We start from the raw sequence: 17,339 nt of genomic DNA, 5'->3' as shown, positions 1-17,339 counted from the left end.
CCCCTGCATTTGGCTCTGTGCTCAGCATGGAGTCTGCTTGAGATTCTCTCTCTCCCTTTTCCTCTGTCTCTCCCTCCACTCTCTCTCTCTCTTTCCCTTGCTCTCAAATAAATAAATAAATCTTAAAAAAAATAATTTTATATTATTAAAATGCTTTCAAGGACTTCACTGGCCTGAAATAAAAATATTCTTACATGTTGATTCAGAATTAAAAGTTGTTTTTACACTTTCCTTTTTTGACCAGAAATATGATTTTCGAGACTGTACCTATTTCCCTCAAGATGCCTGTGTGCTTCTTTGGTACACACTAAATACCATGTAAGAGAAAGTCTTGTGGAATCACATAGTGTAAGAAAAATAGGACACAGCAGGATAAAATGTGACCTCAGGACATTAGACATTTTCAGCTCTGAAACTCGTTCAGGGAGAAAACAGCAGCAGTAGTCCTTCTGCCCACTGCTGACTCCCCTGTGCATCCTCAAGGCCATGAGTTTAGCCTGTTATACCATTGGCCCGGAAAGGGAATAGATTGCCTTAGGGGGTAACTGATTCTAAGACTTGTGACAGGAAAAAAATCAAAATGTGTCTGGAGCATTCTGTTGTTTTCAGATACTATGGATACTTTTAGAAATGTCTGAGTCCTAAAAGGGCATTGGCATCGATATAATGGGACTTCCTATTGATAAAGTTGTGAGACTCCGAGCATCAAATACAACAAGCACAGCAAGGCAGTCATAACAAAAAAGTAGACTGTGATGCAGGTTTAAATTTTTTAGTAAGTAGTGTACATATTTTATTTTTTTAAAGGTTTTATTTATTTGAGAGAGAGAGAGAGAGAGCACGCGCGTACAAGTCGGGGGGAGGGGCAGAGGGAGAGAAGCAGACCGTCCCCCTGAGCAGGGCACCCAATACGCAACTTGATCCCAGGACCCCGGGATCAAAATCCGAACCAAGGGCAACTGCTTAACAGACTGAGCCACCCAGGCGCCCCACACTGAGTGTTTTATCCCTTCTAATAATTTTGTCTGTTTACAATATTTACATATATAGTTATTTCCAACCATGTAAGCATCAAAGAAAAAATACACAGAACTAGGAAGCTGACCAAAGGATCCTGATAAAAGGTACTAAAATAAAAAAAGGGTGGATTTATTAATATAAATAATAGGATATCAGGTGAGCACAAATAATAACCAGGCACAGGTGATCATATACAATAATTAAGGAAGAGAGACCATTTAACACTGTATTTTAAAACATGAATTATTCAATATCCTGAAGAGATAAGTTAACTACACAAACTAAATCCCTCCTTACCAAGAAATGAAAGCTCTAGAATCAAGATGCCCAATAGGGAATGCAGCCATTTTCAGAAATGAAAACAGAACAGATCGAAATACCCGAGTGACAAGCCAACAGGTTAAGCACTACGAGCCATGCAAAGCTTAATGCATCATAGCTGCAAACCACAGCAAGTTTCAAAGATAAACACTTATAAGAAGAGGAATTAATAGTTTACCACACACACACACACACACAACACACACATGAGACACAGCTCTGCATGGTGACTCACAATTGAATCACTCCAGTCCACTACACATTCAGGCCAGATGGTGTATAGACCAAGATTCACCTGGTCAGTAATCCAGATCCTCTCTTTTTCCCTCATTTCTGGTCAGACCACTGAAATGCAGGCAAGTACTGAGACACTGGGGATAGACCACGTTAAGAATCATATTACACTAGGAAGTTATTAAGTACGGAAATAATAAGAAATGACCCAAACCATGGTCTTAATGTTTTAGAATAGGTTGAAGTGAATGTGCAATAATACATTTTATAATCACTGCTTATAGATGTCTTTTACTAGCTATCTAAGGTGTTATTTCAAATGATTCAACCATACTAAATTTGTACTCACAATTTAAAAATTTTCAGAAAATTAAATTCATCAATTTTGCAATTAACATGTAAATACTCAAGAAAATTTGGGGTTCCTTACTTTTTTGGTATGAATTTAATGAAGCAATCTTTAAACGAAGTATATACATTTTGGGGTATTCTTCACATCTAAATGTGCCTCAGACAATGAAAGCCTCCATTAATTATTATTTTAAAAATTCATAATTCGGAAGAGAAAGTCTATAATTATCAAACCCTAAAAGCCCCTGCTAGAATCCAAAGGGAGAAGTGATTTTAAAAGTGCTTAAGAAAGACAAAGCTTGAGGTGTCTATTTCTACCAGACATCATTTGCTTGGTTTTGAAGGACAAATGAACTGTAACTTAGTAGGAATCACATTTCTCTACTAACCACTTGGGTAGATGCCACGACATGTGATTGAGACTACTGAACATTCTCCTTCTAACTACAGGATTTAGGTTGTGCTGAGGGTAGGCCCCCCCAATGAAACAAAGAATCTGAAGCACAAAATGTTAGCTCAAGAAAACAGGGAAAATTCAAAAGGTCAGTACTTCACAAAGCTACAGTTTGACCAGCTGCCAGATCTTTAGGAATACCATGGAATTGTAAGGATGCCTCTCAAAGAAGGAAAAGCATTAGTCCCATCTAATCTGACACATGAGAAAAGACACAGAAATAATATTACAAAAATCACATGGTTTTGGTAAATCCTAATAAATATTCACCATACTTTGCCTATCTTGGGTAAAGAATAAATTAGGAAACAAACAAACAAACAAAAAAAAAACAGAAAAGAGTTCATCTAACCTGTTAGCTTTCTGAGGGCTATCTTCCTCGCATCTGTTCCTAAGTGAATGGGAGAAACAATTTTAGGAAGATCCAAGTCCCAATTAAAGAAAAAAAAAAAGAGAGAGAGAACAAAACCAACAAAAAAAAACAAATCAAAACAAACAGAAACATCTTTGGGAATACAAGTATTCCATCTGCAAAGTTAAGCACAATGTCAATTCCAGTGCTGGTATCACATTGCCCAACGTTGATTATACAACTTTGCAAGTCATGAAGATAAGCTTGAAATTATAAAACCTGTTGGGGGAGCTGGTATTCGGAATGGTACTCTCAATAGGGCCAATAGTTCTGTACACCTATAAACACATGTCCATACCCCAAAGGTGCTGTGTGGAGTTGGGGAGGCTGAAATTTGACCAGAAAGCTTTTCATGATTACGGCTTTTTTCTCATTTCTTCATTCCAATCAAAATCCAGTGCTTCGTCTTCTAGTTCCGATAAAGTAAAGAGAGATTTTTTGGAAAGAAGCAATCTCTCACTGGACCCCTCCAGCTGAAAAGTTTTCCTTTTCCTGCCAAGCACGGTAGCTGAAGTCCCGGGACGAGGGCTGGTGCCTCTCGCCCCCTGGTTCTCACTTTCAGGAGGAGGAGGGGATTCTGACTTGAATTCAGAGGGGGAAGTAAAGGAGAAGTGTGCCAGTTTGGCTAATGTGCAAGCATGAACCTTGCTGCTTTTAATATTGCATGAGACCTCTTCCTTTCTGTCTCTTTGACAAGTAGGAGAAGAATGCCCAGTCTGGTTCCCAAGCTCAAATTCAGGCTGGGTAACTCTTCCTTCAGGGCCACGTCTGCTTTTCTCTCTTGGTCTGTCTTCCTCCAGTGCCTGCTGCAACACATCCATTGCCTGATCCTGTGGCTGATCTGAGTTTCTGCTTCCTGAGGTAGAGGCCAACTTTTGTGGACCCTTTTCAGGCACACCTGCTTTTCTGCTCACTCTCTGGAGGACTCCAGGACTTGGAACTGCTCCTTTAGTTGTGCCAGGAGACAAAGGACTGTGGTCTTCAGGAGAGTGGGTAAGTTTTGACTTCTGTTTGAAAGTAAATTTTGCCAGTTTGGCCAGTGGGGGACCTGGACTCTCAGCACTTCCAAGCTCAGACTCTTCCACTTGAGCAAGGGATTTCTGTCTCTTTCTTTTGGGAGTTTCCAGTGCTCCTTTGGGGCCACACAAAGAACTGGACCGAGGATGAGAAGGGCCTGCGGGCTGTACAGGCACCATGGCGGGGTTCCTGCACAACTCCTGGGCGCTGGCCTTGCGCAGCTGGTGCAGCTTCCTGGAGACATGATGAGTCAGTACCGAGTCCGGCTCGCCAGTAGACCCTGCTGCCTCTGGAACGACTGTTGCCTTTTTTGCCTCTTTCACCTCAACATGGTCTGGCCTCCGTGGAGCTTCTCTCTCTCCTGGTGCTGGAAGCTGTCCAGTTTCCATTTTGCTCCTTTGGCTTGGCTCACCCTTCTCCTTACCTTGAGCTTTGTTCTTGAAGGTCTGTAAAGCCATTTTCCCACCCTTTGTTTTGGGAGATACTGGCACAGTATTTTGAGGTTCAAGCTGATGAGTTGCTATGGAGTCAAACCAGTCCAAACTGTCATCTTTGCTATTTTTGTGCTCAGCAGAATGTTTTCTATTTGCTGGTCTACTAGGCCCTCCATGGGATAGGGGATCGGAAAGTGGGCTTCCCTCGGGACTGGGTCCAGGAGAGGAGGTCAGCATGCTCCAGTTCATTTCCTGCTGTGCTGACAAGATTCTGGACTTTGCTGCTTCTCCTGGGTCATTTTTTGAGGATCCTGGGTTAGTCTCTGCCTCCACTGCCTGTGGCTGGGGTCGGTGCACATTCTGATTCTGTAACCTGTAGCAGAGATAAATAAGGAACACGTATTGAAAAGAAGAGAATTTGCACTAAACTTTGCATTTCTTGAGTCTCTGAGATGCCATGTAAAGGGATTGAGTCCATCATAATTCCAAGTTCATGCCAAATATAGTCTCTTAGAGCAGCAGGAGGAAATTATTCCAGAAGCTGGGACTTCTTTCCTGCAAAACTCAGCCCACATTTCAACATGAGCCCTGGGCAGCTACTCTCTATCAAGCTGACAGAGGGGTGAAACCTACTGACCTCCTGGAATGATCTGATCAGTGACAATCATTTTTAATTCTGGGCATATTAGAAACTGAAATAATGCGAGAGGGCCAATTTGTAACAGACACGGTAGTTTCTCAAAAGGAGGTCCTTCAGAAAGCCCCTAACAACTCAGAAAGAGCTTCTCGGTGTAAGAGGCAACATGACCCTGCTTCCACGTGTTACATTCGAAAAGGAATTAAACCAAAGAGAGGATGAGTAAATTATTATAAAAATCATGTGTAATCATAGAAAAAGGCGAAGAAGAAAAGACATTAAATTTAAATGAATTTTAAATTTAAATATATTTAAATACATTAAAATGTTAATGGTAGGCTTCTCAGGGAAATAAGATTATATGCGAGTTTTGCTTTCCTAATTTATTACTGTTACTTTCCAAAGTACACTATAGAGACATGTATTACTCTTATGATCAGGAAAAAACCCCCTCAAAATTATTGTAAAAATACTGGGTTATATTCACTTACTGTAGATTTGGACACATCAATACAGCAAAATCCATATTCAGTGGAGTCATAACCAAACAAAAAAGAAAAAGCTTTCAAAATTACTACTATCTAATATACATCAAACTGAGGTCAGGGATATTTGTAATTGTTAAAGCTCCATAAAAATGTTCTAGGAGATAGGGAATTTTAAATGGGTAGACTAATTAAGCTGTCCCAATTTAGTCTAATTCTGACTTTGGGAATTAAATTCTCCCTGACATAAAACTCTGGCAGTTTTACCATACCTTCCTAAAACACAGCTTCTTTGCATTCTGTTTTCAGGTGGTTACAATGGCCACCATTTGAGGTTGGCTGTCACTCGCAAGCATTTTCCAGAAGAAAAGTGTAATAAAAATACAAATAGTTGTATTACTCATATATGACCCCCTTAAGGGATAGAGAACTCTTTCCTGCGGGGATAAACCCATCCGCTACTTGGGCTTTTCTCACATGGTAAGATTGGCTTTAGCTGTGTCTTAGAGGCTGTTCATTTACATTTGCTGGGCACCTGGGTTTATAGCTTTGGGAATCAACGCTCTGAACATGATCTTGCATTTCAAAGATGTCTATACCAGAAGAAAAGAATATTTTAAGGTAGAATCCTTTTATTTTATTTTTTCCCCCCAGATCATTACCTATTCTTTTTTATCTTTCCGTTCAGGTGGGTCATGTTGAATTTGATAAGTCCAGCTGCGATCTTTCTATCACAGAACACCGATTCTGAGTTTCATAATCCTTTCCTTCCTGAATCCAGCATATGACAGCTTTTGGCAGTCTGCATGACCAGTTTCTGGTCAGTTAAAATGAGCAGCCTCTCCAAAAGCCAAGCCGGGCCCAGGGAAGGCTGAAAAGGACCCCCTACATCAAACCATGAAAGAACCAAAGGAATAGCTTTCATCTCAACGCCATGCTCTGGATCATTCAAAAGCCAGGAGACCAAAAGAAAAGGGGGTTGAGTTTATGTAAAGGGCAGGATGACTGCAGGCTGGCACTTCGGTATTAGCAACACACAGCCAGTCCCCACACTGCCCCAGGAAGGCTGTGCTGGAGTCTGACACAGAATGCTAATGGATGAAGGCAGTGAGGGAAAGGAGAAAAGCCAGGAAAAGAAATTATGCTGAGCGAAATAAGTCAAGCAGAGAAAGTCAAGTATCATATGGTCTCACTTATTTGTGGAGCATAACAAATAACATAGAGGACATGGGGAGATGGAGAGGAGAAGGGAGTTGAGGGAAACTGGAAGGGGAGATGAACCATGAGAGACTATGGACTCTGAAAAACAACCTAAGGGTTTTGAAGGGGCAGGGATGGGAGGTTGGGGGAACCAGGTGGTGGGTAATAGGGAGGGCACGTATTGCATGGAGCACTGGGTGTGGTGCAAAAACAATGAATACTGTTACACTGAAAAGAAATTAAAAAAAAAAAAAAGAAAAAACAAGAACCATAGGTTGAGGAACCAGGTGGTGGGTAATAGGGAGGGCACGTACTGCATGGAGCACTGGGTGTGATGCCAAAACAATGAACACCGTTATGCTGTAAATAAACAAATAAATGAATTAAAAAAAAACAAAAAGAATTCTTAGGGTTCTACTGATTGCGTCAACAGTCCCACTGCAGTCTCCACATTCTCCTTCAGCATCTGCTCTGCTTCCACAGGTCTCCATTCACCAGCCTCCAGATTTGAGGTCAAGGTCAAGTGCCGCCTCGGGGCAGTTACTGAGCCACTTGCACTGACCATGAAGATACCCAAAAGGATATCCCAGCCGCTGCTCACTTGTGTTTCACAGCTACACACTCCAAGTCTAGCTTTTTATTTTTTATTTTTTCAAAGATTTTATTTATTTATTTGACCAACAGAGATCACGGGTAGAGAGGCAGCCAGAGAGAGAGAGGAAGGAAAGCAGGCTCCCTGTTGAGCAGAGAGCCTGATGCGGGGCTCGATCCCAGGACCCTGGGACTATGACCTGAGCCGAAGGTAGAGGCTTTAACCCACTGAGCCACCAGGCGCCCCCAAGTCTAGCTTTTTAGAAGCTCATATATGCTGGGAGCAAACAAACACTAAAGTGGGGGCAAAAATTCTTTAGGTAATGCACGTGACATGTTCCTTCCCACATGTCCACATTTTAACAAATCATTAGAAAGCAGAGTTTTGAAACATTACTTTTGTCACCCTGTGAGATGAGAGACGAATTTTCCTCTTCAACAAAATATATATATATATCATTCTCACTAGGGATTTTTTTTTTTTAGTCTGTTAAATATGTAAAATTTTAAAAGTCATGACTTTGGACATGTAGGGAAGGAAAATCATGATGCTGAAGGGAGGGTCAGAGCTGTTGCTAATGAACCAGGAGGGCCCTTCCCAGGTGAAAGTCAGTACTAGTTATCTCTACTTTCCTAACTTGCCCCACATGCTAGCTATAGCTGGCCTAAGAGCAGTCTGGGCCTGAGTCTTCTGTGATTTTTCTTTCACCAGGTTTATATAAAGATCAAATACTTACTATGCTTGGAAGAAAGCTTTAAAAACATTAAGAATAAAATTTAAATACTAATAAACACTAAGATTCTTTATGTAAACTCCCTTGTACATGTCCTTTCTTGGTAAGGAAAAATGATAAAGCCAAATTATTAAAGTATTTTGTGTCTGGGTCTGGCCTGGGATAGAGCACTTTCCTGGAGTACAACTTCTTTCTCAACAGCATTCCCAGCCACCTCTGTAAGCCAAAGAAAAACAGAAGAAGTAGTCGCAATAAACAGAATGAAGCCCACTTAACAAGATTTCTTGATTCCATGGAAACTGTGTGTCTTGAGTGTAAACTGTGACTAGCCAACCTTGGTGCTTCTCATGTAATTGGGAACCAGTGGTAAAAATTCAGTAAATTAATATATACTTTGCTATATATAGTAAAGAACCACTCAGTGTTCTCTATAAGGCTCACCAAACCAGCAAGCCAAGGAAATGTAGCTATGGAAGGCTCCAAAGAGGTTCCCCCATTCTTTTTTTTTCTTTTAAAGATTTTATTTATTTATTTGACAGACAGAGATCACAAGTAGGCAGAGAGGCAGGCAGAGAGAGAGAGAGGAGGAAGCAGGCTCCCTGCTGAGCAGAGAGCCCGGCGCGGGACTTGATCCCAGAACCCTGGGATCATGACCTGAGCCGAAGGCAGAGGCTTTAACCCACTGAGCCACCCAGGTGCCCCGAGGTTCCCCCATTCTTGTATATCTATGTCACTCCCATCAAGAGGTGGTGTCTATTTCCCCCTACCTTGCATGGGGCCTGATCTTGTGACTTGCTTTGACCTTCAAAATGTGACAGAAATGATGTTGTACCACTTCTGGCCCAGCTCATAAGAGGCCTGGCAGCTTCGATTTTTGTTCTGTTGGGAGTCTTAAGCTACTCCCTCTAGTACAAAGCGGCCAGCCATCCCTGCTAAGGCACCACACATGTGAGGTAAGCCATTCTGGATGTTCCAGTCCCACCTGAGCTCCCAGCTAAACACAGGCGTGCTGCTAGCCAACACCATGTGGAGTGGAGAGAAGCATTCTCACTGAGCCCCCCTGAATTTCTGACTCAGAAGAGTGAGCACTAAAATGGTTGTGGGGGTGTTTTTTTGTTTGTTTTTTAAGCTCCTGAGCTTTCCCGCCATTGATTACACGGCAAAAGGTAACTGAGCCAATCCCCTTCAGATAGTACAGACAGACTTTCCACTTAATTTCCACTTCTTTCATTTCACTAAATGTCGAACAAGGATCTTTCATTGTAAGTCTTGCTTGGACTTCTTTTCTCACCTTTCAAGTCTTCTTAGCTCTTCACTCAAGAGGTTGTGTAGCTCCAGCTTTTCCAGAATAAGCTCACACTGCCTCTGGTACTGCTTCAGAGGGTTTTCAGGAAACGCAGTGTGGAGTGCATTCACACCTCCGAGCAGTGCACCTCCCTGAAGGGGTGAGAAAATGGGAAGTAGCAGGGGAGTCACCAGAAAACACCCACTAGAGACCACAGCTCCCAGATGAGCTTTCTCCACCCCCATCTTGGGTATCACAATCACCTGGGGGCCTTTTTCAAATTTCAGCAGTTCTCTGCCCCCATTCCTGGCAGCAAGCATTGCTCCTGGAAGCACACTGCCTCTAGTGGGGCCATGAGCATCCCTCAGACGTGCTGAGGGAAAAAAAAGAGAGAGAGACCCACTACTGTATCCAGTGGGCCAAAGCAATGCTACTGATGCAAAGGGTATTTCCACAAGTTTTTTCCCTTCTTTTAAATGGTTTCCTTTGGATCTAGTTCCAGAATATGATCATTTTTATAACTTCTGATATGCTCTAAATTGTCTTGTCTTTTTTTACATGATTATAATTAGGGTTCAAATATTAGGTGCAAAATGCCCTCACCTGCATCGAAGATTCCATCACTGACACAGCTGTCACGGCGTCTTCCAGAGTCACAGCGTCACGAAACATCAGGCGAGCATGAGCTAAGAAAATCAGGAAGACAGAAATGTTTTCAGTGAGTATTTGAGGTGATATACACAATACTTTATCTGAGGCCCTTGAAAAATTACACTTAATGAATGCACCACTAATCACAAATCCATTTTACTAAAACAAGCACAAAGGTCTAATTTCAACTAGCTTTAAAGTTGTTTCTCTAATAATGGGCCTGATCTTGCACAGCCCATGGCAATTCTGGGTATTTATATGAAAAAGTACTCTGGGCTCCAAAAGGAAAGGGGTTCTAGGAGCATATCTCTAATATTCAATAACTTTTTATCTTTATCTTCTTGTCTTTTAAAGAAATATATAGCATAAAACTTGTTTCTCTTCTCTGACACTTCTCTTTATCTGTGGGTTTTTCAAAACTACCAAACTCACCAGCCTGCATTTGGGGTACTTCTTGTCTTAATATTAGCTATAAATCCTTGACAATGTAAAGTGGATTGGTTTTACAGAACTTTTTATTAAGCATTCTGTCATCATATGATACATCAGTTCATGTGGATTTTTTTAAGAGTTAATTTAACAAGAGCTATGAATAAAAGTCACTGTTAGGAAAAAAGTCTTGAGGTGCAGCTTCCTTGTATGTATGCACGAAGTCTCAGGCCCTTGGGATGGGCTAGTTTCCTACATTAGCAGTGGGGTGTGAATGGCAATTAGTGAGGAAAAAAATCAGAGATGCTACATAGGAAACAACTCTAAATAAGAAAGTGCTCCACCCCAAATGCTAACAGACTGTCACTGAGAAACAAACATTAGTAGATAGGACTTTCTAAATTAATCATGTCTCTAAGATTCCGCTTTCTTAATGATGCTACCTTCTACTCAATACCCATAATCTGTCCCCAGAAGAATGGAAGTTTCATAGCTCAGGGCCTTTACTTTCTAAGTGACTATGAGCACCTTAGGATTCTTCTTATTCATTTTTGAATTCGTGGTGCCAAGCTCCATGCCTTGCACATATTGGGCACCCAACAGAAGTATTATTTGTTGAATGAAATAAACCTTCTGCTAATCGGATCAAGCTTTCCAACAGACGGATGGTGGTCCGGGCAGCGTTCCGGGAATCACTCTGCCGCTGCATCTGGTAGTACCGGAGAAGGACCTGATTACCCTCATTGGACAGCGTGGGCTGGAGATTCCGAATCAGGCAGAAGTAGGTCTTCATCTTTTCCATGCTCCAGAGCTTCTCTGATTTGCTTGGGTAACCTGTATGTATCAGGTGCTAGATCAGTAATTTCTAGGAACAGGTAAACATCTCGCTTTAAGGGTTTTGATAAAGTTCTTACACTCATTTTTAAAAAGGATAACCTTTATGTCTGTGGCCACTAAAACCTAGATCTGATTCTGCATAGCACAGAGTTCAAGAATAAGTAGCCTTAGGATCTAAGCTCAATAAAGGTAAACTTCCTACAGGGGCTAAAATTATCCACAATAATTCTGGTCCATCCTGTAGTAATACATAGTATTTGAGTAAATCTAACTGAAGAGAAACTTACATTTAGAGATTTCTGTTTCATAATTCAGTCCACTTTTCTTCGCATGCAAGAGATGAGTGATAATTATATATCATAAGGTTGCCTCCTTTCATCACAAAGAACACATGTACTGACTGTAATATCATCGGTAGGCCCTAGTCCTTCTACTCATTATTCTGGGCACACTAAATGGCTCCTCTGACTGCCTTCTGTGCAAGCATTGCTCTAATGCTGCTTAGGTAGGGTACCTTGGATATTTATTTCATTTTCTTCAAAGAGAATTTCATGTGGTTATGTCTACTTTTTCTTGGTCAACTTGAATGATTCATCTTCACGTACCTTTGTTTTCTAAGATAAAGGAAGAAATTATACGATCCCAGTCTTCATTCTTGGTATCGAGCAGAACCAGGATCAGATCAAATCGACTTAAGAGGGGGCTGCCAAGGGCGATGTTCACAGACACAGACTCGTGGGTGTCATACTGGCCTTTGGGGTTAGTTGCTGCCAGGATGGTGGTCCTTGTGTTCAGCTTGCACACGAGGCTATTCAAAGAAAGGGTACAATTCACTGACTGTTGAGATTCAAATAAAAAGCAAAATTAAACTTGTTAATAAAAAGGGGCTACTCTTGCACCCTGAAAATCTAGAGGCTTGTGTGTAAGAGGATGGGGAATGATACAAGGATGTATCACAAACAACAGGGCTGAAGGAAGTTCACTTACAGTAGCCTATCCTGAAGGGAAGTTACTACTGATTAAACATTTCTTATGCCCCTCCTATGAGCAGACCCCTCTGCTCATAACTAAATAAGAATACTGCCCTTAAGGAGCTTGCAATCTACAAGCCACAATGGTAAGAGAGGGAAGACTGTGGTAAGTTCTAGAAGGACAAAGTTCCCAGGGGAAGTAAAGATGATGTATACTCATTTGTGTGGATAGAAGAGATGATTAGAGAAACATTATCAAGTAGCTTCATAACATCTGGACTTGAAGTGAGGGTAGACAGGTGTGTATATATATCCATACACCTACACATAAATATGCACACAGACATACCACACACACATATTTGTGAGAGTGAAGGTGAGGGGCAGGGGTAAGGGGGATTTTGGAGAATGGTTAGTGGATGAAGCAAAACTTCCTGTGTGTTCGCTTCTTTTGATTTTTCTAGAAGTGAAAGAAACAAGAGTCAGAAAGAGGGAGGGAGAGAAACAAAGGAAGGAAAAGACGGGGAGAAGGGGAAAGGAAATCAGGAAAAATAAGGATTGATGAGCATCATGTCTTTCGTTTGTTCTGAATATAATTGACACACTAACACAATGTTACATTAGTTTCAGGTGCATAAGTTAAGTGACTTGACAAGTTTATACATTATGCTATGTTCACCACAAGTGTAGCTATTATCTGTCCCATTACATCGCTACTACAATATCAATGACTATATTCCTTACATTCTGGTTTTTATTCCCATGACTTAACTCAATACAAAACTGAACAAATTCCCTCTTCCTTTTGCCTATTTTGCCCAAACTCCATGCCCTTTCCCTTTGGCAACCATCAATTTGTTCTTTGTAGTTATAGTTCTGATTCTGCCTTTTTTTTTTTTTAGATTTCATTTATGAGTGGAATCATATATGGTATTTGTCTTTCTCAGTCTGACTTATTTCACTGGGCATAATATCCTCTAGGTCCACCCATGTTGTCTCAAATGGCAGATCTCATCCTTTTTAATGGCTGTGTGATATTTGTGTGTGTGTGCATGCATGTGTGTATATACATACACATCACATTTTCCTTATACATTTGTCTACTGATGGACACTTAGTTTGCTTCCATGTCTTGGCTGTTGTAAATAATGCTTCAATAAACATAAGAGTGCATGTATCTTTTTTTTTTTCCATTTTATTTATTTTTTCAGCCTAACAGTATTCATTCTTTTTGCACAACACCCAGTGCTCCATGCAAAACGTGCCCTCCCCATTCCCACCACCTGTTCCCCCAACCTCCCACCCCTGACCCTTCAAAACCCTCAGGTTGTTTTTCAGAGTCCATAGTCTCTTATGGTTCGCCTCCCCTTCCAAATTTTTTTTTTTTTAATAAACATATAATGTATTTTTATCCCCAGGGGTACAGGTCTGTGAATCGCCAGGTTTACACACTTCACAGCAAGAGTGCATGTATCTTTTTGAGTTAATGTTTTTGTTTTCCAATAGTGGAATTATTGGACCATATGGTGTTCCTATTTTTAATTTTTTGAGGAACCTCCATACTGTCTTCCACAATGGCTATACCAATTTACACTGCCACCAACAGTATACAAGGGTTCCTTTTTCTCCACATCCTCACTAACATTTGTTTTCTTATCTTTTTGATTTTAGCCATTCTAACAGGTGATATCTCATGATAGTTTTGATTTGCATTTCCCTGATAATTAGTGACACTGAGCATCTTTTTATGTGTCTGTTGGCCATCTGTATGTTGTCTTTGGAAAAATGTCTATTCAGGTCCAGAAAATCCTAAACAATCCACCAGAAAAGTACCAGAATAAACAAATTTAGTAAAATGGTAAGATACAAAATTATTACCAAGAAATTTATAGCTTTTCCATACACTAACAATGAAATTGCAGAAAGAGAAATTTAAAAACAACACCATTTATAGCTGCACCAAAAAGAATAAAATACCTGGAAAGAAGCTTAACCAAAGAGGTGAATGACCTATACTCTGAAAACTATAAAACACTGATGAAAGAAACGGAAGGTGACACAAACAAATGGGAAGATTTTCCAGGCTCATGGGTTGGAAGAACAAAAACTGTTAAAATGTCCACACTACTCAAAGTAATCTACAAGTTCAATGGAATCCCTAGCAAAATACCAACATTATTTTTCACAGAACAGAATAATAAAAAAATTTGTATGGAATCACAGAAGACCCCCAATAGTCAAAACAATCCTGAGAAAGAACAAAGATGGAGGTATCACCATTCTAGATCTCAAGATATGTTACAAAGCTGTAGTAACTGAAACAATAATGTACTGGCACAAAAAACCAGAAACATAGATCGATGGAACAGAACAGAGACTCAGAAACAAATTCATGATTACATGGTCAGTTCATCTATGAGAAAGGAGGCAAGAATATACAATGGGGAAAAGACAGTTTTTCCAATAAATGGTTCTGCGAAAATTGGACAGCTACATGTAGCAGACTGAAACTGGACTACTTTCTAATACCAAGAACAAAAATGAAATGGAGTAAAGACCTAAACATGAAACCTGAAGCCATAAAAATCCTAGAGGAGAACATGGGCAGCAATTTCTCTGACATCAACCATAGCAACTCTTTTTTTTCTTTTTATTCTCTCTCTCCTTCCTCCCTCTGTCCCTCCCTCCCTCCCTTCCTTCCTCTTTCTTTCAATAGATCTTATTTATTTATTTGAAAGAGAGTGTGTGTGTGTGTGTGTGTGTGTGTGTGTGTCTGCTTGCACAAGCAGGGAGGAGGGCAGAGGGGGAGAGAGAGGGACAAGCAGAGTCCACACTGAACCCTTGAAGCAGGGCTCCATCTTAGGACCCTGAAGATCATGACCTGAGCTGAAACTGGAGTCAGACGCTTAACTGATTGAGCCACCCAGGTGCCCCATATAGCAACAATAGCAACATTTTTCTAGATATGTCTCCTAAGACAAGGGAAATGAAAGCAAAAATAAACTATTGGGAATACATCACAATAAAAAGCTTCTTCACAGCAAAGGAAACCGCAAGGAAACAAAAGACAATTTACTGAATGGAAGAAGACATTTGTAAATGATAAATCTGGAGGGGGTTAATATCCAAAGTATATAAAGAGCTTACACAACTCAGCACCAGAAAAACCAAACAATCCAATTAAAAGATGGGCAGAAGACCTGAATAGTTATTTTTCCAAAGAAGACATACAGACAGCCAACAGACATAAGAAAAACATCACGTTTCTGAGGAGAAACAGTGAAGGGCAGACTGAGGAGGTCTGGACACTGTGGGCAAATCAGATGGCCAGAACCCATGGAGGAGATGAGGCAATGGTAGGGACACAAGTCCTGAACAGAGCAGGGGTGCCAAGGGTATGGCTATGCCATAACTTAGATACTGTTCTTAAACTCATTAATGGTGGCCACGTCCCCAAAATAACATGGCATCTTCATTAACAATAACAAATGTAGATTCTTTTCTCTCTGTAAATCTGAATGCTCTTTACTCAGTGGCCGTTTTTAGTTATAGTGGCACGTCTGCCTCTCAGCAGTCACAGACCAGTGACATCAGCAAACATGTGCTACATTGGTTAATGTCTGATCTATCTCCAGTTGGCTTTAGCGATCAGCCCATGCCCTGAGACTGAAAAAGTATGAGAATCTTTATTTGTGGTAAATGGCACAAGACGACACTCATCAAAGAATGACAAACAAGGCACTAAATCCCCCTTTAAAACCAAATCCCCTTTCAAAAAATTACTGAAAGGGGAAAATTCTGAATAGACAGTCTGCATCTTACAATTTATGTGCCAAAATGGCTTTGTAAAGGCAGTTGTTTAGAACTTGGAATCCAGTTTGCCAAAAAGAATGTAGTAAATTGTTCCTAACTAATCCCGCAAAACACATTTCATCTACTCTGAAGTGAGGCTGTTTGCCTTTATCATAGAAAGGAATATTGCTGGAATACTGGCAATGAGACAAACTACAACAGAAAAGAATTTAAAAAATTATTTGCAATGTGAGGTAAACTCCACTGCTCTTCCTCTCTCTGGTCAATGAATAGATTTTAAGCCATTTCTTGTGTGCGGAGGACAGGACTGAGAATTCAGGAAGGTGTACACTGGTCCCTGCCTTCAGTCAGTTTACAAGAGAACTGCTGGAGGATGGGGAGGCACCGCACAGCACCTGCCAAGCAGCGGATGATGGTGTCCCTGTCAGCATTAGCATCAGAAAAACACTTCTGTGGAGGCTCCTGGGTATCAATGAGGTATATTATCTTAAAGATATCCATGATGTGAGAAGGAAGATGAAAAAACGCTCACAGAAAGAAGGTGGTGAATTATTCCTAATCAGGACAAAACGAAAAAAATAAGCTTAAGGAAGGGGGGTAAGGGGGCACCTGGATGGCTCAGCGGGTTAAAGCCTCTGCCTTCGGCTCAGGTCATGATCCAGGGTCCTGGGATCGAGCCCCACATCGGGCTCTCTGCTTGGCAAAGAGCCTGCTTCACCCCCCCTCTCTCTGACTGCCTCTCTTCCTACTTGTGATCTCTGTCAAATAAATTAAAAAAAAAAAAAAAGGAAGGGGGGTAAGGGCAATTTTATGTGAAGGAAAGGGCTGCCTGAGGAGCAGTTTGTGGAAATGGGAGCAATGAAAAACAGAGGAGCGGTCACCTGAAAGAGGGGAAGGTAGTGTCTGTGCCTGGTGGCTGCAAGTCTGTGACACAAACAAACATTACTGCATTAAACACTGGACGGGGCTTTAGGAGATGCAGATACCCACACACAGTCAAATCCTAAGTACTTTGTGTATAGTGGTGGCTCACTGAGTAACTACTGAATGAACTCATGAATTAGGGTAAGGTGACAGTCGTTTTTCCAACCTGTAGGACCTCTGCCTTCTTTGATAACAATAATGAAGGTAATTACCATATCTGTAGTGGCAAGCACTGTGCTAGGCTTTATGTATGTACACTCTCCCTAAGATGTACAATCACCTGAAAGGTAGATAACATATCACTGGCTTGGTAAAATGCAAAGTAGACGTTAAAAGATGTTAGTAACTCCCTGACAGGTGATAGAGAGCGGCAGAGCTGCCATTCAAACCCAGACCAGCTAGCTCCACAACCGGTGCTCTTTCCCCTGCAGACTGCCCCCCTGCCCCCCAAGCCCCCGTGGTGGACCATCTGAAACAGTTCCTGCGGTTGTAGAGAACCCACCTGATGCTTTAGGTAGTCACTGACTTGCCTCATCTTT

At 41.1% G+C, this 17,339-nt stretch overlaps 1 protein-coding gene across 1 annotated transcript in view; it reads right to left on the bottom strand.

Moving 5' to 3' along the window:
- Positions 1-195: 195 nt before the first annotated feature.
- Positions 196-17,339, bottom strand: part of MCM9 (minichromosome maintenance 9 homologous recombination repair factor) — a 97,806-nt gene continuing 80,662 nt past the window's right edge. Inside the window, exons 9-13 of the mRNA XM_046004801.1 lie at positions 11,698-11,900; positions 10,886-11,089; positions 9,779-9,861; positions 9,182-9,327; positions 196-4,616 (exon numbers count right to left, since the gene is read on the bottom strand). Coding sequence (XP_045860757.1) covers positions 3,149-4,616; positions 9,182-9,327; positions 9,779-9,861; positions 10,886-11,089; positions 11,698-11,900 — 2,104 coding nt within the window. The 3' untranslated portion in view covers positions 196-3,148. The remainder of the gene's footprint in view (positions 4,617-9,181; positions 9,328-9,778; positions 9,862-10,885; positions 11,090-11,697; positions 11,901-17,339) is intronic.

Source organism: Meles meles, chromosome 5 (assembly GCF_922984935.1).
Source record: "Meles meles chromosome 5, mMelMel3.1 paternal haplotype, whole genome shotgun sequence".
NCBI lineage: Eukaryota > Metazoa > Chordata > Mammalia > Carnivora > Mustelidae > Meles > Meles meles.
This window is presented reverse-complemented; position numbering and strand designations above follow the sequence as displayed.